General features: G+C 37.6%; 2 protein-coding genes across 4 annotated transcripts in view; one reads left to right on the forward strand and one right to left on the reverse strand.

The window, feature by feature from the left end:
- The window catches only part of rgl2 (ral guanine nucleotide dissociation stimulator-like 2), a 53,386-nt gene extending 42,282 nt beyond the window's left edge, over nt 1-11,104 (forward strand). For all 3 annotated transcript variants that reach the window (XM_041793066.1, XM_041793068.1, XM_041793067.1), the window contains 6 exons: nt 2,276-2,397; nt 2,550-2,636; nt 5,594-5,687; nt 5,852-6,076; nt 6,307-6,421; nt 9,133-11,104. In XM_041793066.1, the coding sequence (XP_041649000.1) occupies nt 2,276-2,397; nt 2,550-2,636; nt 5,594-5,687; nt 5,852-6,076; nt 6,307-6,421; nt 9,133-9,314 (825 nt within the window). In that variant the 3' untranslated portion in view covers nt 9,315-11,104. The remainder of the gene's footprint in view (nt 1-2,275; nt 2,398-2,549; nt 2,637-5,593; nt 5,688-5,851; nt 6,077-6,306; nt 6,422-9,132) is intronic.
- A 200-nt stretch (nt 11,105-11,304) lies between these two features.
- Nucleotides 11,305-23,245, reverse strand: dnase2 (deoxyribonuclease II, lysosomal). The gene is made up of 7 exons (XM_041794368.1): nt 23,102-23,245; nt 22,118-22,215; nt 21,865-22,036; nt 21,008-21,110; nt 17,729-17,893; nt 15,054-15,272; nt 11,305-14,617 (listed from the first exon to the last, which is right to left on the reverse strand). Exons 2-7 carry the CDS (start codon nt 22,213-22,215, stop codon nt 14,256-14,258), a joined length of 1,119 nt encoding a protein of 372 aa, XP_041650302.1. The 5' UTR covers nt 23,102-23,245; the 3' UTR covers nt 11,305-14,255.
- Nucleotides 23,246-25,995: the final 2,750 nt, after the last annotated feature.

The following is a 25,995-nucleotide window of genomic DNA, read 5'->3' on the forward strand; positions in this document are numbered from 1 at the left end:
TTTTAAGTGCATGTAAGCACTTTATGCTGGAAAATCTGTAAAACTTCATGCTGTGAGATGAACGAGAAAAAACTAACTCAGGAAGATTTCAGAAGTGTCTCAAATTTCCTTGCAATTATTATGTGTGAAAACAGCCAGTAAGAGATATGTTTGACTCTCAAGACAGTTGTTGTTAAGATGTACAAACCCAATTCTAAAAAGTTGGGACACTGTGTAAAATGAAACTAAAACAGAATGCAAAGATTTGCAAATCTCACAAACCCATAAACATGTCAGATGTTGAAACTGTGACATTTTACCACTTCAGTGAAAAATGTTAGTGTAATTCAATTGGCAGCAACACATCTCAAAAAAGTAGGGACAGTGACATGTATTGTGTTGCATCCCCTTTTCTTTAAACAACAGTCTGTAAATGTATGGGAATTGATGAGACCAGTTGCTAGAGATGTGGGAGAGGAATGCTGTCCCATACTTGTCTGATGTAAGATTCTAACTGCCCGACAGACTTGGGTCTTCTTCTCCAGAACATTTTATGATGCTCCAAATGATTTCTTTTGGTGAAAGGTGTGCAGGCAGGCCAGTTCAGCACCCAGACTTCTCTACTGTGACTCATGCAGTTGTGGTGGATGTGGTATGTGGTTTAGAGTGATCTTGCAGAAATATGCAAGTCATTCCCTGAGAGAGACATTGTCTGGATGGGAGCATATATTCTCTAAAACCTCCATCTACTTGTCAGCATTGATAGTTCCTTTTCTGCCCACACCAAAGGCACGAATGCAACCCCATACCATCAGAGATGCAGGCTTTTAACTGTACGCTGATATTAAGCTGGATAGTCCCTCTTCTCTCTCATCTGCGGGACACAGCATCAGTGGTTTCCAAAAAGAATGTCAAATTTTGATTCATCTGACCACAGAACAGTTGTCCATTTTGCCTCAGTCCATTTGAAATGGGCTTTTGCCCAGAGAAGACAGCTGTGCTTCTGGATGGTGTTCACATATGGCTTCTTCTTTACATGGTCCAGCTTTAAGCATCATTAGTGTATGGCACTGTGAACAGTGTTGACCAAAAATGATTTCCAGATGTGTTCCTGAGCACATGCAGTGATTTCCAGTTCAGAATCATGCCAGTTTTTAATGCAGTGTTGTCTGAGGGCCTTTAGCCTTGTCTCTTGTGCACAGAGATTTCTCCAGATTCTGTGAATCTTTTTATGATATAACTGTGTGTACTGTAAATGGTGGGATATTCAAAGTCTTTCAAAAAAATCTTTTTTATTTGAAAATGTTTCATAATTTTTTTGGCACTGATTTTTCGCACACTGGCGAACCTCTGCCCATCTTACTTCTAATAGACTCTGCCTCTGTTAAATGCTCCTTTCATATCCAGTCATGTTACTGACCTGTTGCATATTAAACTAATTAGTTGAAATCATTCAGCCATCTATTTCTCCTCAGTACCATTTACTTTTCCAGCCTTTTGTTGCTTGTCCTTTCTTTGTTGATATTTGTTGCTAAATCAAATGTAACATGAGTTAATATTCAATTTCAACATCTGACATTTTATGTTCTACTGTGCCCCAACTTTTAAGGAGTTTGGGTTGTGTTTTGAGGTTTTATACCTTATTTTGTAGACGAGAAGGTTGACTGAGTTGGACACTTTAAATAGAGAGAGTGGGGGATGGCACTGGAGATAGGAGCTACTGGCCACATTTGAACCCTGGCCTCCCAGGCCTGTACATTGTGTGCCTGACACCACAGAATTATTTGCTTTTTTTTACAGTAATCACTTAAACATGTATGACAGAAGATAGGCAGAGAAATATGAAGCCCTTTTTTTTGTCCACAGGCCATGCATAAAAACTGACAAACCAGAAAGTTTCACACAGGAGCTTTAAGACACAACATTAAGCTGCACTAATCTGAGACTCTGCTGCTGCTTTAACATGAGCAGCAATGACTACACTTCATTGTTATTTGTACGTAACAAGTTTTAAGGTGAGCAAGATTAGCAGCAACCCACTTACCTTGGTACTATACTGTAGAGGAAAAGACATGGGAAAAAAGAGAGCTACAAAAAGAGAGAAAGATATGCGGGTAATTTCAGAGATAAGAGCCTATTAGAGTGAGCAGAGGTAACCTAATACCTGAGGGAGGGTATGATTAAGAGTGGGGCGCTGCAAGGAGCAAAAATGAGAGGAAGAAAAGATGAGCATTACTAGTTCAGTCAACACCTGTGCTTCTTTTCTGTTATGAAACTTTGTGGCTTTTGTTAACAGGAATTTGAGGTTTTAGCTCAAATCCGGCTCCTGCAATCTTCCTGCAAAAACTGTGTTTTCACCACAGACGAGGCCTTCACACAGTGGTATCAGAGTGCACCCACGCTAACAGAGGAGGAAAGGTGAATATAAGTCTACTTTTGATGAAGCAAAGGCGTCAAACTGCTTTTAATACATAAACTTATTTTTGCTCTATTTAGTAAAAAAGGTTAAATACATATTTGTATTTGATAAGTGCTTAAATCTCCCTTTTTTCTTTGGGTTTATGTTTCAGCTACAGACTGTCCAGTGAAATAGAAGCGCCTAGTGAGCCAAGTCCCAGAGGCCTTACTCCGACAGTCATCATCACACAGTGCCCAGAGTAAGATAACACACACACAGGCACACAAAACACAGAAAGATGACTTAACTGCCTCAGCAGCACAATTCAGAATATGTTAGCTAGGTTTTATTTATTTTTGGGTCATTCAGGTCCACTGGACTGATTCTACACATGAAGCTCAGGTTTTCTTGCAACAAAAACAACATATTAAGCTGTGGAAACTGTTGTATAAAATCTTCTGCAGCTCTGAAGGAGCTTTCTGAAGTCTGAGACATGCAGTGTGACAGATGTGAGCATTTACCAGGCAGGAAGAGTCTACTGAATCATGCTGTGAAGTTGTATTATGAAAAAATTTGTGATTCGAGCTTTAAATGAATTAGATTGGCATGACGAGAAATGTAGGAGATTTGGTTCTTGACTGAACTGCAAAATACTTCAGTGAACCTCTGCTCCGCTGCTTCATTTTCAAGCCATCTCTTTTATGTGTGTGACCATGGCTGTAGCTAACACACTGAGGTTACTGAGGTCAGAACCTTGGTACTTCTCCCTTGAAATAACTCCACTTTCTTGTAGCAATTCAAAGATTTGAATGTTAGTGGGCAGCAGACATTCAGATCTTTGAATTTGCTTTGAGCCCACATCTTATTAAAGCTGAGTGTCTGCCTCTGTCAGTGTCGCTTCCAGTCACGACTCACCAATCTGGTGTCGACTACTAGCAACAAGTTCATCACATAGTGAATCAACTGCATTACTGAGCTCTAAACTGAGTGAATTAATCACATTACAGTCAACTTTTCTTTGTTAAGGTTTTTTTTTTAAGTTCTGAGGGTTTTCAAGAAACAATGATCTGCTCTTGTAAGATGTCAGTCTGCTCATTAAAGCTATAGACACGGTTTCACTTCCTGTGCATTGCAGTGATGGTAAATACAGTTTCACTTGTTAAAAAAACAGGAAGATTTAGAAAAAAAAAATAGTTGTACTAAGTAGGACTTATTTGATGTTCTCTCTATAATGATCAACTTTATATTTTATGTATTTTGTCTTGTCAGCAGTGATCTTGTCAGATGTTTGTCCTAGCTACGTGGGATTTTTATGTGTGTTTTACATTAATTTTATGTGTGACTCCAGATAAAAATTAGTGACTCGCTAATTCTGGTGCAACCATGTTTTCATTTACTGTTTAAGAATAATCAATGTCATTGCATTGCATTTTCCCTTGAAAAATAAAATAAGCAAAACTAAACTAATTTCTATATAATTTAACATTTGGTAAAGGCTGTGTTTGAGACATTTTTTGTCTAACATGAATCATGCAGAATAAAAATGTGATCCTAAAAGCAAAGTATGTAAATTCTGGAGGCTCTTAATCAAAACAATAACTCAAAATGTAGAGTACAGAGAAACACTGCTCTGCTTCACCTATCACTGCAGTTCACTTCTCGTTTTGAACTGCGGACTCTGTTAATTAAAAACAGATGTCCATACGGAGTATTTACTAAACAGTAAACAGAAGTTTTGATTCCATTGATGCATTTCACCTAATGAGGTAGACAAGCCATAAATAGAGCCCTTCCATGTTTACTATGCTATTTGCAAAGTATACTGGAATAAGTTGCTGTGTGAAAAAGAAGACTCCTTTTAAGCTTAAGCTTTCCTCCCTCATTAAGAGGTTTAACAATGAAACCGAAATCTCAGTTTGTTATGTAGTTAATACAGTGTAGTTTTAATCAGCACAGCCCTCAATTCAAAATATGAAGAAAAACCACATAGATGGTGAGCTGAGCTGTGGTCGTGATCTTTATTCAACTGATGGCAGCCACCATGAGAGGGCGCAAAGTAGTTCATGATTTGGTCATATCTTTGCAGTTTGAAAGCACTACCTTCTTTACTTTCAGAATATAAGCAATCATGACAGCCTTGACTAGATTTGGTTTTTATCAAGGATGTACGATATTATTGGCATGATAATGGTAGATAAATGCGTAAAAAGTGGATTACTGGTATGGACAGATATGAAAATTTCTGTTGACCTTTATAGCCAGTATTTTCGCTGAAGAAATCTGCTTTAATCATCTGTAAGAAAAATAAGTGGAGAAATGGGAATGGAGTTTTAAGCTGTGTGTGTTCTAGGGGCCGACATTTGTTCATCCCCAGATTTTTATGTGTTAAGAGGACTGAAGTTTTAGGTCAGAACTACATTAAAATATCGGTATCAGCTAAAATTAATTTGGCAATATTGGCATTTCGGGTATCAGTAAAAAACATTATCATGCATCCCTCGCTTTTATTTGAGTACCAGGGGGAAAACATGATGGCCTGGTTTTGTTATAGTGTAATTTAGTCCTGGCTAACTGACTCCAATCATGGAGAAACAGTCAACATGACAATTTTGCAAAAAAAACTCAAAGTAAACTGACTTCATTTTTAGTGCAAACTGGTGCAAAAACACACCAGAATACAGGACACAAAGCTTAAAGAGCTGAAAATCTGGACCTCAGTATTTCTGAATCTCTGGCTATAGCTGTTTATGTGACCAGCAGCTCTATAGGTCACTCTGGCTGCCATATTTTATACCAAAGACAAATGAAAATTTGTCTCTCACAACTGAATACTTTGTCACTAAAACTTAAGTAATCCAAATATCTGATCAGCACTTTATCAACTGTCAGCTAATAGAACATCTGAACTGTGTAAGTTCTCAAGACAAACAGGCTTTTAAACACTTTTTGATTCTAGCTTCTAAAGTGCAACTTTTCTCACTTTTCTGTGTTTTTACATTATTGATTGAATGTTTTTGGATTTGAGACATTTTGTTTTCACTAAACAAGCTGCAGCAGGGCTTGCCTTAGTCTTTGATGACTCCTCAACTTTTCTGACACTTTGTTGGCCATAATTTCCATAAAAAAAAATTATAGCTTTAGAGAATAATAATGAATGAATGACAAAAAATAAACATTTGATCCAACCCTTATTAATTGTGTTTCATGTGTTGACAGCCTAAGTACCTCCCGGACCAGCCTTCCTGGTGACAGCGACAGCCTCTTTGACTTCCCCTCCCCAGTAAACAACCTGCTGTCAAAACTAACAAAGGTAATAAATTATGAGCAACATTTTTAGAACAACTTTGAATTCATATCAGCTTGTTTTATAGATGCTGTTTGCAGGACTTGTGACTTTTGTTTTGCTTCTGTCTTAATTTTAATGCCATCAAACTAAATATCTACAAGAAAACATAATTATTATATTTATTTCAGCATATGAGATCTCCGTCTGTGTCCTGTCTGGATGTCGACACGTCTCCCTCGACCAACGACTCCACCCCTGCCACTTTGACTCCATCTACTCCAACAAAATCACACCGCCGATCAGCCTCCTGCGGCAACAACCCCATCAATAATGTCCAAGGCTCGGGGCCCGACATGAGGATCATCAGGATACGCATGGACCTGCAGGATGGAAACCTGTACCGAAGCATTCTGGTACTAACTCAAAATAATTGAGTGTAATTTACAGCAGCAATCAGATAGTTGAACGCGCTCTGCCCCAAATTATCTGTGCCCCGCTGCTCTTACAGCCTCTCCTCTTATCTGCAGAGATCCTGTTAATGATAGTCATCAGAATCCGATCCTCAAGGTACAATGGACCCAGGATATCATTAGTGAAAATCAAGCTGTCTTACTGTCATTGTTATTCTTGTCTCTCCCCTCAGGTTACAAGCAATGACAAGACCCCCACTGTGATCAGCTCTGCCTTAGAAAAGCACAATCAGGACCCCAAACAGGCGTCCAAATATGAGCTGATCCAGCTCCTGCCTGAAGGAAAAGGTAAAGACTTGTTTCAGCGACAGAAATAATCCACTCAAACTCTCACATCACTGCTGGCAATGGAAAATGTATTTCTGGGCTAGTTTTGCTACAAAGTGTAACACTTGTGCCAGAATCAACAGACTAAATTTAATTTTACTACTCTAAAACTGTAGTTGAGATTTTTACACAAACATCTTTAAAAAAAATCAATTTTTGTCTTTAACTAATACTTTTGCCAATAATTTTGGTCTAGTTTGTATATTTCTTGAAACTGGTTTCAGTGGACGTTGAGTTGAAAAAAAATGATGAGAACGAGTAACTATTAGTAGGTCCAGGCCTTTTAAGATCATTTCCAAGTAACATAGGATAAAGCTCTTAAGTAGCTAGTTTCCCTTATTTGTGTATGGCAAGCTTGGATTCTTGTATTAATAGCTTACCCTGCATATAAGACATCATTAAAGTGAATCAGCTGATATAAATTAGGTGCCTGGTACATATTAGATTCTTCACCAAACTAAAACAATTGCCTTTAGAATTACAAAGGTAACCCAGCACTGGCAGATATCCTTTCCAGTGTTATAAAAAGTGAAATCTGACTGTTTCTAACTCTGCAAAGCTGATGTATTGGTCAGATTCCATGTCTGTCACCACGTATAATTATCTTGCAATCTGAAAGGTTTGTTGCTGGTGAAAGAATGACTGGACATATCAGCATTTTTTGAGGAGAAAGTGGCAGAAGATACTGGTGTAGTTTAGTTGGATTACAAGCCTGAAAACAATGGCTGGAAAGATTTGCCTGAATGTAGCTATAGTGGCAGTTTTATCAGAACTCGACAACGTTTCTTCATTACATAAGGGCAACAAACTGCCCTGAAAGCTTTTCTTGGTGGGAAAGATGTTTTTGCTCTTTTACAGACCAATTCCATCATGCAAGTTTCAAGCTGATAGTGATCACCGATAACTGCTGTCTGTCAAGCTTGCATGATACAGTTTACTCTGTGTTGGCAGGTTATGTGATGTATTGCTGCTCTTAGTGGCCCAGGGCAACAGAATGTTTGTCCATTCACACTGTGTTTTTTTTAATTGAAAGGTTATGCCTTTACCAGACACCATCCACAGGGTGTTGCCCAGATTGACGAGAAATATGCCATGCTATTAACACATGAAACAGTCTATGTCTGGTGTGTCAGGTTAGACAGTTGCTGCTATACATGCTGTCATTTTAAGATCCACTTCATTCATTTGCTTGAAGATAGTTGAAATATAGGAAATGTACAGGCAAATCAAAGAACATATTGATGAAAAGAACAGTCAAGAGTAACACAATATGGCTGCAGGACTTTACAAAGAACATTTGGTGACCATATTTAGGTATAATTCTCCACCACAGAGCTGAAATTTCTAGAATAGCATTCCCTTTCACATTAACCATCATAAATCATTTGGCTGGTACCATAGCAGGCCTGCCATGTGGTGTTAAATGATGTACTACTTACTTATTGCAGTCAGTGTTGGGATTTTGTACCGCACTTGTAATTGTAGCATCAGCTGCACAGTTTCATCATCTATCAAACCCTAGGCCTGGTTGTTGGAACTCACAGGCAATCAAATATGATTATCAGATTCTGAATGCTTCCTGGACCATGTTACTGCTCTGTTTCCTCGGTAAAAAAACAGCTTACTGACAGGATTTTTGAGAAACGTTTTGTAGGTTACTATTGATTTTGTAAGGGTTCAGGGACAGTGGCAAAAAATGTTAGTCTGGACCCGTGAAATAAAGAAAAGAACAAACTCTCCACTTAGGCAGGACCTCAGGATGTTTGGACTGCCTGAAGTATTAGCTATAAAGCAGTGGTTCTTAACTGGAGGGTTGGACCCAAAAGTGAGTTGCAAATGTATGCTGGGGAAAAAATGTGGTAAAGGTCTTTGTTGTACAGAGGCCCTAAGTGGACATACTTACATATATTTTAATTCAGTGGTTCTCTGGTTGGTCACTACCCAAAAGTGGGTCAGGACACCAATTTCTTCAGGTTACAAAGGCGTCCTAGTGTGAAATAGTGTCAAAGGGTATATTAAATGATTTTAGAACACATTTGTTTTTGTCCATTTCTTTGATGTCACATTGTTTTTATCTTCTGAAGTCCAAACTGCAATGAATTTCATTAAATAAACCTGATTTGTTAAATATTTTAAGAAATTAGTTTCCTCATTTTCTCAAAGGAGTTAGTGACAGGTCCTGAGGCTAGAGGAGTTGAGAACCACAGTTTTAATTCCCTCAAATTTTCTTTTTTTTTTTTTTGTTTTTTTGTTTTTCTCAAAATCTCAACATATTTATCTCATTATCTTGGGATAACAAAGCTATTTTTCCTTGGTAATTGGCTCTTTCTTAAGACCTTCAGAAAATAACCAAGATCAAGAAGTTATCACAGAAAAAGTATTTAAAATGTAAGCATGCATGTCCTCCTAGGGTTTCTGTAATGATGCACTCTTTTCTGTGTTTAATCCAGCTTTGTTCCATCTAAGGTCCAAACTGGAACATTTTTAATTAAGTAAATCTGAGTAGAGGGTAATCTTCAGAAAATTTGGTTGTAGTTTCTCATTAAAGGTGGTGGTGGGTCCTGAAGCTAGACCATGTGAGAAGCACAGCTGTAGAGTACTGATGTCATCAGTGTGGGAGTTTTGGAGAAATTTTAACCAATTCTGTTTTTTTTTCTGTCATGTTGACACAGAGCTCATCATCCCTGCCACAGGAAACGTCTTCTACGCCATGACGTCCTCCAGCGTTGACTTCCTGTTGAGAAAGAAGGGTGGAAACACTCCGCTAGGCTCACAGCCAATCAACACAGAGACAAGCGCCACTTTTCCTCGAATCAAGGCCAAGGGGAGGAGACTGGTCCGGACTTTATTTTGACGCCAGACTTTCTTCAGCTGGACTCTGACCGCAGTCCTTTTCTTTTCCTTCATGTTGTCCTGACGTGAACACAAGGCGAGCTCTCCCAAACTGCAATCGTGGCCTTCTTTGTGCACAACTAAAATCTGCATATGCCTTCTTCTTCCATGCTCCTGCAAAGCTTCCTCGACCAAAATACCAAGTCTCCACAGCGGGTGAAATTTAACCTTTCAGACCTCTGGCCGCCCTGCTGTGTTCACCAGAGCTGTTTGCTGCTCAAGAACAGTCATTGTGATAGTTTGCCTCTTTAAAAGTATGCATTGAATTTACACCAAGAGGAAGAGCTGAGGAAACCTGAGAAAACAGAGTACTTGTGGTGCTGGCTCTTGAGTCTCATTCAGGTTGCACTTGAAGCATTTCTTTATTCCAACTCACTGACTAAGATCCGTTTAACTCTCTAAGGAAATTCCTTGTTGTTGTGTGCCTAGGTTGTGAGTGACTTTTAGAAATATTGAAAAATAGAAATCTGTGATAACCTGAGACACCATTGAAGGCTGAGAAGCAGTGTTTCTTTAGTTAGGAATCTGTTCAGTCTGGTTCTGGTAAACACTAGCAAACATGAGGAAGACTTAGAGTTTCAGTGAAAGTGCATTATTGTAGCAAAACACTGGAGCTTGTCAAAAGATACGTATAGGTTTTGTATATATTAATATATATTTGTACATGTGAATGATGTCAGTGTTGTGTTTACACTGGTAAGGAGCTCAGTGTGTCCAAAGTCTTCAGTAACTGGTTCAACATTCAAACACCTGGAAGTTTCTGGCTTAAAAGAGGCTGTCGTGTGTCAGTGGAAAGTGAGCATACTTATTTTAGCTTCAGCTCAGGCAGGTTAAGTAAAAATAAACTGAAAGTTGCAGCAACCAGCATTTTTTAATTACAATGCCTTTATTTTTTGTTAAAAAAGACAGATGAACCTGATGATTTCGAAAGCATTTTACTTATTTGGGCACATAATTTGGGTTCATGATTATTTAGCTTATTGTTGTAGATAGTACAGAAGGTTCTACTGGACACTGCCTATAGTGAAATGCAGACAACATAAGGAATTAGCTGCTAAAGACAGATACAAAACCTTATTTAATTAGATGGATAGAAATAAAACTCAAATTAATCATTTTATAGTTAGCTGGGTTTATATACAGGCAGCTACCATCTACATTATCCCTTTAGTAACCAAAAATGTCACTATTTGAGTTTTTCTGACCTCTAGTGACCAAAATTGGATCCTTGCAGCTTTCAAAAAACTTTGCAGGTCTTTTCAACATTTTGCTTTCCCCCGGTTTATCACTTTTAAGCTAAAATGATTTAAAACAGAATTACACTGCTCAGCAGCACACATCTCTGCTCTCTATTTTCACTTGAATGCCTCTGCTCCAGTTTCAAATAATAACTTCTGTGTAAACATACAGCCTCTTTGACTACATTGTTGACTTTGATGAAGTCTTGTGACCTCTGGTTGTAGCCGCTCCGTGCTGATGAAGACTTCAGAAGGCTGAAGCATGAGCACAAAGACACCAGAGTGAGGATTCTTCAGATGATGTGTGTTAGCATCCTGCTGTTTTTGAGTGTTTTAGTGCCTTTTCTCTGATGGATGCTAATCTTACCCCTGTTTGCATTAGAATGTACTCAGTATAAACCATACATGGAGAAAATACAGTCCTCTCTAGTGCTGTGTTGTCTCTTATCAAAGCTATTTATGCACTACATACAGGATGTCCTATTTTTGTGGTAATAAATTTACTTTTATATGACTTTGGTTTCTCTTTGACTGATTTGTTAAAACAAACTCTGCTTTTAATGCCAACATATATTTTCAAAACTGCTGAGAGTCCTATTGGAAGCAATTAAAGCTGTCTTTATATGTCAGATACTGACATTTCAATCTTTTTACTGCAAATAAGGTAAACAAAGAAAGATGAATAAACAATGGAGGCAAAAAATACTCTTTGGTTAAGACATTTTATAGCCAGCATCTTCATTTACAAGCAAAAACAGTGTCCAAATAAAGACGTGTTCAGATATGAGACATGAATGTAAAATATTAGCATATAACAAAATAAGAGTGCTTGAAGAACATTTTAAATGCACAGGGAATCATCGTTATGAGATAAATAGCAAAACAATCATTAAACACAAGTTTTAATTTATCCTTAGTTGATTATTGTCAGTAAAGGCAGCTCATTTTCTTTATAATGCAAAACAATTTTATACATCAATTTTCACACACTGTAAAACATCAACACTCAACACACTCCCTGAGAACTAATGTTGATTTGGACAGGATTACTTTCAGTTTGAGGCAGCACTTGTGGAGTCTGTAGTATCGTCTCATCAGGTAAATTAGTATCCAGTGGTCATAAAGACACTTGAAAAAAAGCTTTCATTAAAAGTGGCACTGTGAGGCTTTTGTATTTTTCAAAGTGAATCCAATATTTCCTATAAAGCACTGAACTTCCTGCCAGATTTGACTACTCATACTCCTTCAGCATTTTTTCTGAACACATTTAGTTTGGAGAGGAGGATGTTGAAGCCCTTATTAACTGTTTTAAACTGGTGAATGACTGAGTAAAATGGTGCCTCAAAGGCCCCTGACAAACATATTTTCTCATTTCAGATCAGCTTTTGAATTTGTGATTTGAGGTCTCACATAAATGTCGTGTTTTATGCCATGAAGCGGAGTTATTTTTAGGGATGCACCGGTACTGACACTGCTGATACAAAGCCTAAGTATTCTGACTCATGATGTTAGCCTATCTTTATGTGAGCATGAACGTGAGGTTACAGCTAAGGCTGCACATTTTTGGCCAAAATGATAATCACAATATAAGGATCAAAAGTATTATTATTTATTAAGATTTTTGGGGGGCTTTTGCCTTTATTTTGATGGGACAGCTGACGAGAGACAGTAAATATGAGCAGAGAGTAATGGAAGGCATGCGCCAAACAGCACCCAGTTTGGGATTTGATCCTTGAGCACTGCATGAGGACTGCAGCCTCTTTTTCTAGGTGCCTGCTCAACTAACTAAGCTAAACTGGCACCCATATCACAACTATTTATCATGGTTATTTGGACTTTTTTATTTTAGAGCATGCACATGTTTGTTTGTATGTGGTGAAGAGAACTGAAGGGAAGCAAGTTGAGCAGGTTTAAATCACTTAAGTAAGAGAATACAGAGCGTTATCTAACATACTGGTTCCCAGATCCTGGGGTCCAAGATCCCTCTGGGGGGCGCCAAAGGTATCAAGAGGCTGTCAAAATTAGATTTGCACATATTACCCAAGACCATGATAAAAAAGTATACTTTACACAAAGGTCTTATTGTAAGGAAACATGTTTGTACCCATTTTGTGAGGGTTTATCAATCAAACAATTGAAATCAATGCTAATTCTGACAACAATGTCACATCTTTTTCATGTGGGTCTTTGGAGAGGCTCAGCTTCTCTTAGGTGAAGGTGAGGGAGGCACACAAAGGAAAAAGGATTGGGAACAACTGATCCAGGGTTCCTACAGTCTTTTAAAAATCAAAATTAAGACTTTTTAGGAACTTTTTAGACCTGCATCGAGAAAAATTAACACCACATCTTGCACAGTAATTGGTCAAAAATGAAAGGCATGAGATTGCTTGGTACACAGTACCAGGACTGTTTTTTTTTATCATGAAATGTCAAATAATATAGGACAAATGACATTTTTTGTCATAAATGCCCAAATGTGATTATTTCAGACACATTTAATGCCTTTATTCTATCAATATGTTGTATGGTGATATTCATCATGATGCTTTTTTGCAGATGTGCTGAGATGATTCTAAACAGTTTATGAAAAAACAGAATCATGCTTTCTGTTGGGGAAGACTTGTCAGAATAAAGGTGGGCTGCATGAATTTTAAGTGGGTAACCTGGTAGCCCAGGTGTCAGAGAGCTAGACTAGTGTTTCACAACAGGAGAATTTATTAAATCACAGTGAGTCAGAAAAAAATCAGAGAGGGGTCTGGGGTCCTCCCCAAGGACATTTAGAACATTTAACACTAAATTCCCTGGATTATGGACGATTATGCAACACTGTGTAGAGGAAGATAAATTAAATTACATAATGTTGGTTAGAAAATAAAGACTGGATAAAGACACCTATCACTGGTAAAAAGCAGACTATTTAAGACTTTTTATGGCCTTACATTTTAAATGGCCAATTCAAGACTATTTATTTGACTTTTCAAGGATCTGCAGGAACCCAGTGATCCAACTTTATGTAAAAAACCTAATTTACTTCCTAAAATATTACCAATAGAGCACCACATAGGGTCTTAATGGTGCATAATAAATGCAAATAATTCCGTCAGTCATGTTTCTTTATGTCAATATGGTGAGAAAATAGCCAGCAATACTTTTACATAGATGAGGGTGACAAAAGTAGAGCTGACTGAATCTACATCTATCAACATCTATCCACTGATACTGCTTACCCAGTTTGAGCCTGCAGGGGCTGGAGTCTATCCCAGCTCCCACTGGGCAGATACACCCTTGACTCGTCACTAGTCAATCACAGAGTGAAAGTTAAACAAACTTTCAAAATAATTTAACAAACTGTAATGGAATTGTGAAGTATTCATGTCAGTACTCAGCACTGGTGAGTACTCAAATACAGGTACTGGATTTGAAAAAGTAGTATAGGTGTATCCCTAGTTATTTTACTGAAGACGTTTCTGTATTTCTATGCTCTCAAGACAGTGACTAAACTGTGCCGGTGATTTGAATTAGAACAAAAAAGGCATGTTTGAATTGTACTAAATTCTTTCAAAACTTTCTCATATAAGCCCACTCATCTATTACATCATCCCCCTCTTTTTACCCATGATGCCCTTTTCTTAAGCCTAGTTAACCCGCCTTACTCCAGCAGTGCATCAGCACTGGATCGTTTCTCCTTTACAATCCTCACACTCCAGCGCTGCGGCTCGGTAAGCCTTCCACACCATGGGGTCCCGCAGACACACAGTACCTCCACCTCGCTTCTCCTCTGCCTCATTCCGGTTAATATCTCCCACACAGACCCAGCCTCCTCCTGAACCTGCAGAGGGGCTGACAGCCCACTTGGAGTGATCCTGTGTGGCCTTGAAGGTGAAAGTCTGGCCCGGGTTAATGAGCTTGATGTCGAGGACCTTCCAGCCAAGCGAGCAGTCAGAGGGGAGGACGCCGGTGGAGCGAACCCAGAACTGGACCAGGAGGTCTGACTGGAGGGTTGGGGCCACCCACGAGTGGTACAAGTCTGAGGAAGCAGTGAAAAGGAAAGACAGGGCAGGTGTATCATTTTTTTGTCTCAAAAATGTCTGCATTCAGCTGAATTTAAGGACCCAAAAAATCATGACACAAGGAAGGTTTTAATTTTTTTGCTTTTAAAGAATTAAGGCTTAATGTCAAGAATAAAGTTGAACTTTTGGGATCAGAGCAAAGTATGAACATAAAACCAATTTTTTGGTGTAAAGTTTATTGCTGAGATGAAAGTTATGATGCTTTCACTGAGGACTTTTCTTTATCATTCTGTACCTAGCCATATTTTTAATAAAATAATCTTCAACCACAAAAGGCATCATCACAGTTCAACTCACCTATTTATACCTAAAAATAAACCCCAGGTGAATCTGAAACTTCCTGATGTGTGGCCTGAGCAACCTTTCACTGGCTTTTATGTCTAAAAGTCGTACCGTCATCAAAAGAAGCCCCTTTGGCAAAGCTGATGAAGTCGGTGCCGTCCTTTGAGGTCAGAGTCACGCTGCGATTGGCCACAGGTCTGATGTGGGGAGTGATGTGACCAGTCAGAGGTTTTTTCTTACAGACGGCAGCCAGCACGGGCACCAGGGACGCCAAGGACTCGGGGATGTCACAGTCGTAGACATTAGGCTGATTGATCTGAAGCTGCTCTCCTGTGGTGCAAAAACAAATTAGATTTAAGACAAACGTTGCTAACGGCTCTTCAGAATGATCGTATTCATTAAGTACAGTAGATGAATAGCCTGGCTAGCATGTCTGTGTGACTTTGGAGTAGAGGCAGAGACACAACTGTGATGGACGATAGGTGGATAATGCCTTACATACTAGAGAAACGTAATGGTTACTGGAACAAGGTGACACATGTATCTTATCTACATTGTGTTGTGTAATTTTTCTTTCCGTCTTCATATATCTCATACTCATTGTTAGAAACTTAGATAAACTACAACAATGTTCACAAAATTCTCATGCATTAAAGTACTTTTTGACTACATGATGCTTACACAGAACTTTACAAATGTAAACACATTAAATGTCTGCTTAATGTCTTAAAACTAATTTACACCTGCAATTTAGGCTGCAACCAACAACATCAAAGAGCTCTTAAGTAGCCCTCTATGTAGTCTGATTGATTCTTAAGTCCATAAATAGTATGTCCATTATGCAAAACATAATCAAAATTTCTCAGTGACATCTTGAAATTGCTATTTCTGTCCAACAAACAGACTTTATCAAAAGTATTCTAATTACAGAAAGAAACAGTCAGGAAAAAAATGTTTTCTCTGTTTGAAAACAGCTCATTACTTCAGGTCTCATATCTCAAGAACCATTCCAATGATTGGCATCAAACTGTGTGAAGACATCTGTGATACCAAGAGGATGAATTCTAATAAATCAAATTTTCCTCTGACTTTGATTAATCCTACTGGTTTTAAGTGAAACTTCCAGACTCTTACTGGATAGTGTCAGGATATTTCCCCCACTGAGACAGATTATTATAGCTTGGTGATGAAGCACCAACATTACACTGTGAATAAGAAGGGTAAAGTAGTATATCAAGTTTTTAAGATATCAACATTATTTTGAAAATATATAAGATTGCATTAAAATAATGATATACATTTCCTCTGACATCTTTTAGACACTGCTGAGTAAAATACAGAACGAATCGATTTGAAAAATATATGCATCAGAAATGTCAAATGTTTACCATTTTGGCCTGCAGCTCCTTTCCCACACATCTTCCCCACTCTTTCATCCCTGTTTCTGAATCTATCTACCATCCTCCTCCATTAATAAAGGCATAAAAAGTCCGAAATAAAACTTAATTAAATAAACAGCTGCTGATTAATTTTCTACAATTTAACTACACATTGGATTGGCTTCCAGCTAAATTTTAGGGAGTAAATATTGGCCTAACGTGCTCAATAATCTGTTTAAAGTCTAAACAAAAGCAAGCAAATATTTCTGCTAAAAACCAGCAGCTGAGTTACATACTGAACAGACTGTATATGTGAACTTGTCACATCTCAGTTTCTTCTCATCAGTGTGCAAATTGATGCTGCTAGGATCTCTAAAATGAAATGTGACAGTCTGTGATCACCTTCTGTACTTTGAAAAAAACTGTCATTCTCTGTGCATCCACGTCACCCCGGACACTGTCACACTCTCAGCATCCCAGCTGGGGAGACACGGATCTGATGGAGCGCACGCATGCTGCAGTGCGAGGGCCGATATCTCTATGGTAACATACCTCTACCTAATTACATTACCCCAGGCTCTGCCATAGCAACTGTGCCAACTGCTGGGTCTGCCAGGGAACTACACAGGCAGCGCCGTGTCACGGTGATGACACCTGTTCATGCTGATTATTTTGGAGAGGGATTGTTGTTATGCTGTCAACACCTGACTGGATTATTAAGTACTAGGTGACAACAAGACAATAATAAATGAAGAAATCTCTTTCAGGATGAGACAGAGCCTATAAGAAATCATTTACAGCATATATGCCAAGCACATACTGACATTTACAATCCTTCAAACTCAGCTAGTATCTGGTTTTTGACAAGTGGAAAATATCAAGTCCTATTCCTGTAAATTTTGACAGGAAACTAAATCCAATGTGTTTTATATGTTGTGGGGAAAAAGACAAACATTTCAAGTTGATGTTTCAGTGACTAAAGCAGATGTTATGAGGGCATCCTCAAGAGAAACTTAGACATTATTTTACCAAGCAGCTCTTCAAGGCAGTGTAATGCACCAATCAATAGAAGGTAAATCCTTAAACACATTAAGAGTGATTATAGTCATTATAGGCTATCAATAGACTTCATCACAACAGATGCTCCATTAGATGAGCAGAGGATAGCATGACTGGCTGATATAGTCACATGTATTATCCTTTAATAAAAGCCTTAAAATCTATTTTATGATATTAATTGGAGAATATTTCTTCTTACCTACAAGATACAAGTAAGAGGACAGGGTATCATTCTATGTTATCCCCATTTTCTCGCTCAAAATCCACGTAAAATGCAAAATAAAGTGACTTCTGTTCTTTCTAACCTTGCCTGTGCAGCATGGTTAAACGACAGGACTTCAGTCTTACCGATGGTCTGGAAGCGCTCCAGTGGGTAGGTAACACAGATGAAGTTTTGTCCGTTGTTCACACCACTGTCGGGATAATAAAACTGTCCTTCCTGTTGTACAGGCGGGAAGTGAGGGGTGCTGTGGACCAACCAGAAGCCTTGATTTTTATCCAGCAGGACAACACCTGGAGACATTAAAATTGACAGGGTTTACCATACAGAAGTTTAGACTTGGCATGCAAATTCCAAATGGATCAGAGCTTGCTTATTGATACATGTTTCAGGATTTCAAGAGATTTTCTAATCTTGCTGCACAATTTCAGTGCCTTATAACAACTACAAGACTCTGAGCAACTATGACATTCTTCTGAAGTTATTTATCTGGCTTCCAGGTGAAGGATAAGCAGATCATTGAGTTTATTTTTGCTCTTATTTGTAGCAGTTTCCATCAGCTGTGTGCTGAACAAGTTAAGTAGTTTTTACAACTTTTTTTTTGACAAAACACCTGCCTGCTGTGACTGAAAATGAAACTATGATAGTGGTGAAATGGAACCAAAATAGAGCAGTTCTGGGACACAGCAAAAGCTGAGGACTGCTTTAGAGTCACGTATTCACACGAATATATCATTTTTAGCCACTTTCAACATACATAACTATTCATGACCTGCTGTTTTCTTTTATCTATACATTTTTGTTTTCTTGGCTCTTTCTATGGCTTTCTGTTAAATGATGAAATAATGATAATAAACTATACATATTTGCATATAGAATACACAAAATGCAGTGTATTTACTGGGGTTATCAAATGATCAGATCTTTTTGTGCTGATTAAACTCAGAATTTCTACTGTGAATTGCCACTGATCTCCTTTGTCACATTTTGAAATGTCACTATATCTATTCAAAACAGTCTATGTTTAATTTGGATTTTTGTACTGTCTAAGATTAATAGTGAGTCCCAAATCACATACTTCTGTAATGAATGCTCTGGGTGCATAAGTGCACAAAAGGCATTCAAACTGAGAAGTCTACTCTAATATAGTATACTACTGGGGCAGTCAAAACTATCCCAGAATTGAGCGTGGAACGATCAACACTTCACATCCTCAAAGTATATCATGTTGGTGACGTTAGTGATGTGTTGTACTGTTAGCACACTACCTGATATTAGCATTTGCTACCTAGCTAACATGTAGCAAAGCAGCACATTATAATCAAGAAAAAGACATTTAAGGCAAAATAAGTTCATTCTGTTGAAGTTAATAATGTTAGTATGAAAGACAAGCTATATTAATTCAACAATCAGTGAAAATAGCCTTTAAATTTGATCACCTAACATCTGTTAAAAGTCTGCTTTTGAAAAAGAAGTTGATGAAGAAAACAGAGGAGGTTAACTGTTGTCGTGTCCTCTAAGTTTAAAACAGCAGTACATGATTTGGGACAATACTAGCCAGCTGTGATTACTTCCCGTGTACTGCATTTAAGAGTGCTATATTATAGTATTCTAACAGACCTGCTTTTATTTTGAAAAAAGAAAGGAACTTTCAGTAGAAAGAAGACAATGGCATGAACTTCACCTTGAAAATGAGAACTTGTTACGGATTAAAAAGGCAACCAGGGAACATTAAAGAGGTAAACGCTTGAAAACACAAGCTTCAGATGACTTTCGTGCAGTTCTCCAGCTGCACTGCTCAGGAGAAGACAGCTCTCCAGAGGGTCATCAACACAGCACAGAAAATCACAGGGTGTGTTCTCCTCTCCTTAGAGGAGCTGTTCAGGTCCCGCTGCCACAGGAAGGCCCTGGGCATCCTGAAGGACTCATCCCACCCAACACCATCACCTGTTCCAACTACTACCCTCAGGAAGACGGTTCAGGACAATAAGAATCAAAACTAACAGACTGAAAAACAGCACATATCCCACAGCAGTTTCAATATTAAATGAGACACTGATTGAGCACTAAATGAAACTGCAAAAAATTTCTTTGTATGTTGTACAATGATGATAAAAATGATTCTGATTCTGACTTTTGACTTGTGCACTAAGCTGTCTGTAAGTTTTAAAGTGAGACATTGAAGAGCAGTGGTGTACTTATTTAACATTGCTGACGTTGCAGGAATGAGTCTGAATCACATCATGAGTAATGCATCAATGCTGACAGCCCTCTTACCGACATACTGCATAAGTAAACAACAAAAATGCCATGTTGAAACTTATAAATCTTTAAATTTGCTTGGCACTGGTAATATCTCTGACATTATTTACACATGGTGGAATTAGACAGTTAATTAACTTTCAACCAATTTTGGATCCCTATGATGATGAAAACAAGGTTATCAAAGTGAGCAATTAATGTGCTGCATGCTGTGTTAGGCTCATTTTGTTCAAAAGTTTTGTCATTGGTGGTAAATGTTTCAGGTTTAGTTAGATTTTGATCATAAGTACAACAAAACTATTTAAAAACATAGCTTATTCAATTTTATTCATCTACAATTAATATATAAAATTATCTATGGATGTTTATATTTCCTTCTACTTATTTATTTCCCTGTCAGAATGATACACCATTCCTGAACACTTTCCAAAATCAAACACTTTTAAAGACATTTTTAAGACCTACAAAATGAAAATTGATCTCATTTTTGCACAGTGTGGCATTTGTGCTGCTCAGGTTTTCTGTGGGTCACAACAGCTTTGATTACAATCATGCAATGTTTGATTTTTTTCACCAATTTATAATCATCATCTACCCCTGCCATTCACCACATGCATTTGTCATTGTGAAGCCAAATTCCGTTGAGCCTACATTTCCCTGTCTTCTTCACTTTCCCTCTATACTCAGCATAATTTTGTCAATATGCTAAAGAAACTCTATTAATTGTTGTGAACTGTCACCTAAAAAAACAAATCCATCCAAAAATGTTAATTATAATGCTAACTAGATATTGTAAATTTGCACCCAGACTCATTTCACATGTCATGTAAAATTTTAAAGTAAGAAAATGACTTTTTAAGACATTTTGTGGCCATAAATTCTGAAAAATATATTAAAGGATCTGCAGGAACCCTGACGTTAGAGCTTTAAAGGTGTTTCAGTTCAACGAGCGCATGTGATTTAGATGTTGTAAATCACGGAGTAATAATGTTAATTGTGGTTTTTACAGTAATTAAGCAGCCCTCATACATGGTTCATATTACTTCGTCAGATGGTACCTGTCCATGTTCCCTGATCTTAAGACAAATCTCCTGCTGTCTATCTGGGCTGCTCAAGTGTGAGAGCAGAACTGCTCTGGTGTTCACCTTTAGTGTGCCCCCCACTGCTTCCACTGTTGTCCACCCATCTGTCACCAAAGTCCTGGGGAGGCCTCTGGTCATTGTAGAGAATGTATGCTACTTCTGTGTTCTGTGAAGAGAAATGAAACATTTGCTTTGGCTCAACCTCGAGTGTTAGGAGACCATATAAGGTTGGCTCAGCTAAAAAGGAAGATTAAAATAACTTATGACAGCTGTTTCAAAAAAACAGTGTATGTGATGCACTTTCATAAGTAACTTTCAGTTCTCAATCTCAATTGTGTCTACATTTGTCTGGACTGTTGTCAAGAATCAGAGCCTGGTACAGAATAAAATCTAACAGGTGATGTTTGGAAGAATATCCACATCCAAGCAAATACTGGATTTTCATATTTGGTGCTACGGAAATAATAAAAGATTGTTGGCGAAGAAATCTTAAATGAACCTTACAGCAAGTGTGACAAGTGCTTATGGTATGAAAATTAACAAATGTTGGAATTAAATACCTCATTTTTATTCTTAAAACTTTGTAACTGAAAAAGCTTACAGTCAAAAGAATGACTGGTGAGTTTTGGAGGCAGAAGGTGTGAATCTGCCTCTTATAACATAAAAGAGACGTATGATCACCCCACCCCCACCCAATGTGCATAATCTGCCCCTTTTACACAAATTAACATTTTTAATGTTACTGAAATGTTGGCTGTCACATAAAGAATACGGTCATTTCATATTAGTAACACATATGTATGCATGAATTATAAGGGAAATGAAACTTCATTATGACCTTTGAGTCACATGCGATATGATTGTCGTTTAGACTTAAAATTCACATGTTACAGAGAACAAGACGTGTGATGAAAACAGACCTTTCCTTGTGAGTATAGTTGTCCGACTGTCCTGCCAAGAGCTCCTGTGGTGTCATTCACTGTTCCCTTCCCCTTAGTCCATCCTTGACTCCCTTTCTCCAGCAGTAAGTACAGCTCGCCCTCTTGGGGAGATCTTCTGCCATGTTCCTTTGGCAGCTTGTACAAATAGAACCTAAATAGAGAAAATCAAAGTTACCTTTTTCTTGTCATATTAAAATCAACATTAAAGTGCATGTTTGAAAGCTTTTGTCACCAGCCAACTGGATCTCCCTGGTCGTTGTAGCAGCTGATTGGTGATGTGTCGCCACCTAGTGGCCCACAGGAGATAAGCAGGAACAGGAACAGGATCATCTAGGAACAAGAGGGGTACTTGGTGAGTAAATAGTTTTATTAAAATAAAAGTCAGTTGTAGGATTTTAGTCACCTAGAGCATCATAAGCCTCTGCTGAATTACTGAGGAAGTATGAATACAAAAAAACATCTTAAGTGACTGTTAAAGCTGATGATTAAAACTTTCCATTCAGGTGTGAGTAGGCTACTGTTACATCAGGGAAAATGACAACCTGTCAATTTTGTGCATACAGTTATGTATAAAGAGGTAAAAGGGAACTTCAGCACTTTAAAAAGCTCACATATTCTATAAATTTCCTCTAGTGATGGCTAAAATATTTTAAAATCCATATAACTCTAAATGTTACATAAATGTGGCCCATTTGGAGAGTAGTTTACATATTAAGTTAGTGATAACATAGAAAATATACCCATAAAAATAAACACTGAATGAGTAATGGCAACAAAAAACATAGTGGAAAAATGAAATAGACACAGTTTAATTTAAGTACAAAATTGGCTATTGTGTTCTAGTGCTGTCGCTACATACAGTACATGTGTGCTACACAATGAAACAGTAACATTATGTGAAGGTTAACGGTTCGCTCATCTCTAAACACTGCTTTCAGGAGCAGCATTTTGTTCAAACCAAGTGAAACAAAACACTAATTATCGAGGTAAAATGTAGCCTATAACGTCAGCTCCAGGCTTTAAAGTTGTACAAGGAAAAAAAGACCGAGCAGAGAGTTTTGTCTTTGACAAAAATAAGCACTTGACCCAAATAAAAGCTTCAGCACTGCATTAAACTGTTGCAGCCGTTGAGCTTCTTGCTAACTCTTTTCAACACATCGAGCAAATAAATTCACTTGCTTTACATTTTAAGCTCTATGTCTTAACATGTACCAACCTCTAGCTGAGCGTCTATCTCTTCATTTATGTATAACCCCAATGTTTATGGTCGTGCTGTCGGCATGAGAATCAACTGGAGTTCCCATTCCTGAGAAGTTTCATCTTCATACATCCTTGTCTGGGTCAGGGACAAGCACTGTGTAGGATGAGACAGTGACCTCATCTAAACGGTCGATTAATGCTAACGGCTAAAACCGACAGCCTCTTGTGTAGAACTGAATCTATTATTAAATTTCAGAAAGTGGGAGGTAAGAAGCTTTCAGAAAGAGGAGAATGAAAAACGTCAATAAAAACAAAGTAGGGTGAATGTCGGTTTCATTAGTGTACAACTTCCTGGTTCCTGTCGTATCCTTGTTCAAAAGTCCTAGATTGAAGTCCCACGGTCTGTGACGTCGACAAATGGGCGGAGTTGAAATGAAAGGAGGGTCACAGCAAAGTTGGATCGAAAATGAGTCATTTACATACAAGTAAATACAAGCATTCGTGCTGCTATCACTAGCTATTTATCACTTATTTAAAAGTGCGTTTGATATCACTGTACTTATAAGTGGCAGTGGTTCATTTTAAACATGACAAAACATCACTATAAAATATGAAAACTATGATTTTCTCATTTTATTTATATTAGATACAAATAATCTTTGTGGTACAAGAAAAACTGCACAAAAAATATTTCAGTCAATAAATTTTATAAATAAACCTTGCGTGAAAAGCAGTGTTTACAAATTATTATGTGACATATTATGTTTATCAGAAGTAATCAATTTTTTTTGTCCTGATCAAAATCAAGGTTGATGTATTTTCCTTCAACAAAATATACACATGACTATAATTAAATATGTAATAGTCCATAGTGTGCAGAACCATTCTGATATACACATAGTAATACATATAATACACTCTATAGATCTTCTTTTTAAATAAATATATACATATGTATAACCACACACGAAAAATAATCAATGCAAATGTACAGTTATTTACAGAGAAACTAAAGGTAAAAATTTGTAATAAAAATACATGAATAAATAAAATTAAAACACCTACTGGTGTTCAAACACCTTCATCTTGTACCTCTTGAAATTTATGTCAACTTATCAAAAATGTTAGAGGGCAGAATCATCAATGAAGGAGCAGGTCAATAATTCTCCTTTATGAGCTCTACTTGATTTTTAAGGAGAGGGATGTGTTGTATATCCCCAGGAATAATTTGTATTGAGGCGTTTACTCACTGAAAGTGAAACCCTTGATTAAGTTTGAAGAAAATGGTTTGAAATGTTTTGTTCAAACCAAAACTATGGACAAATTTGCAGTTAAAACAGAATTGTATGCCTGTATTATACATCTTGTTTGTATAGAAGCTGCACAACATTGGATTTTTGCTGATACTGAATTTTCACTGACATCCGATATCCTGATACTCCAAGTCTATCTTAGCCAATAACAATACTGATACAGATACACCCTTTTTTAGGTAAATAACACCAGGTGTCCCCCTGTGCAAAGAAAGACTGAGTCAAGCAGAGTCTGTTAGTTTACAGTCTGTTGGTTGCTTCATTCAAAATGCCAAGGGCTTAAGGTGGGCACCCCTTGAATGTGTGGCACCCTAGACACCATCTATATTGTGCATCCCTACTAGAGGCCAAGATCCTTGGTTGTACACTTAAAATCTGGTATTTCTCCTCTTGCCATTAAATTTGGTTGATCCAAAAATACTCCAAGAGAAATTAGACTGTGAGTTGTGTGATCTGGCTACAGTCTAAGGTGACTTGTTTACTTTAGCACTGTTAAAGAGCTTCATAACATGGCATGTCAATACTTAAATACTACAGAAGGTTGATGAGCAAAAACTGGCTGTTTGAATCTGATGTGTTTAGGCGAGCTAATTTTGTCTCCACAGCTTGGAAAAGAAGATAAGATAGTGTGTTTAATCAGTCTTTAGTTTGTCATCATCCTCCTCTTTTGTTCCATGACAATGGAAAAAGCTACTTTGCCCTCTGATCCTAGATAAGTTTAATTCTTAGCGTCATGTAGCCCCTGTGTGCTGGGCATATGATTTTATGTATGGCATACTAATGAAATAAAGAAAAACTTCTGTGTCTTTACACCCCTCTTGGAGCTGGTTTATGTTTACACGTTCCTTGGGCTCCACATTCAAACTGTTCCATTGCTTCGCTCCACAAACAGAAGTGCAAAACTGAAAAAGATTATTTTTTCCCCCCTGTTGGACTTGTAGGCCTGAAATTTGCAATAAATGTAGCTGTTGCTCAGCAGCACATTACACACCTTCAGATCCAATGATTTGAAAACTAATATGAGCATAATGAGCAATTTGTTTGATTTTATTATAACTGTAACTGTTTTATGCCCAAACATGTTTCACTAAAGTTAAAAAGTCCGTACGAAAACAACCTCCAATCAGCCAGATTAAACAAATCTACACTCTTGACCTGTCCAATGACCCAGTGTTGTACAATCTTATATTGCATTCTCCAAGCTTAAAGTGGAACTTGAATCTATCTTTTTGTTTTTTCTTGCTATATTGCTCTTTCACAACTGTGGTGACAATGTGTTTTTTCACTTTTTGCCTTTACTCTGCTACTTCTCTGTTCCTCTTTTTTGTTCTAAATGTTGATCTGTTCTTATATCACCTGATGATTTAGATCAGAGGCCGAGAAGAGCAGGAAATGTGACAGAATAATGTCTGTGTCATCAAAAACTGGTAGATGCATTACGTTGAATCTCCAGTCTAAATCCTTGCATAGATTAAATGATTTTTGACAGAAAACTACCAGACTTTGAGCGCAAAGACTAGTTTTTTCTTTTTTGCTTTTTGATAAGAAACATGTTACTGTTTTAGTGCAGATACAGTTTATGCTACACAATAACAGG

Source organism: Cheilinus undulatus, linkage group 8, assembly GCF_018320785.1.
Source record: "Cheilinus undulatus linkage group 8, ASM1832078v1, whole genome shotgun sequence".
Classification (NCBI taxonomy): Eukaryota; Metazoa; Chordata; class Actinopteri; order Labriformes; family Labridae; genus Cheilinus; species Cheilinus undulatus.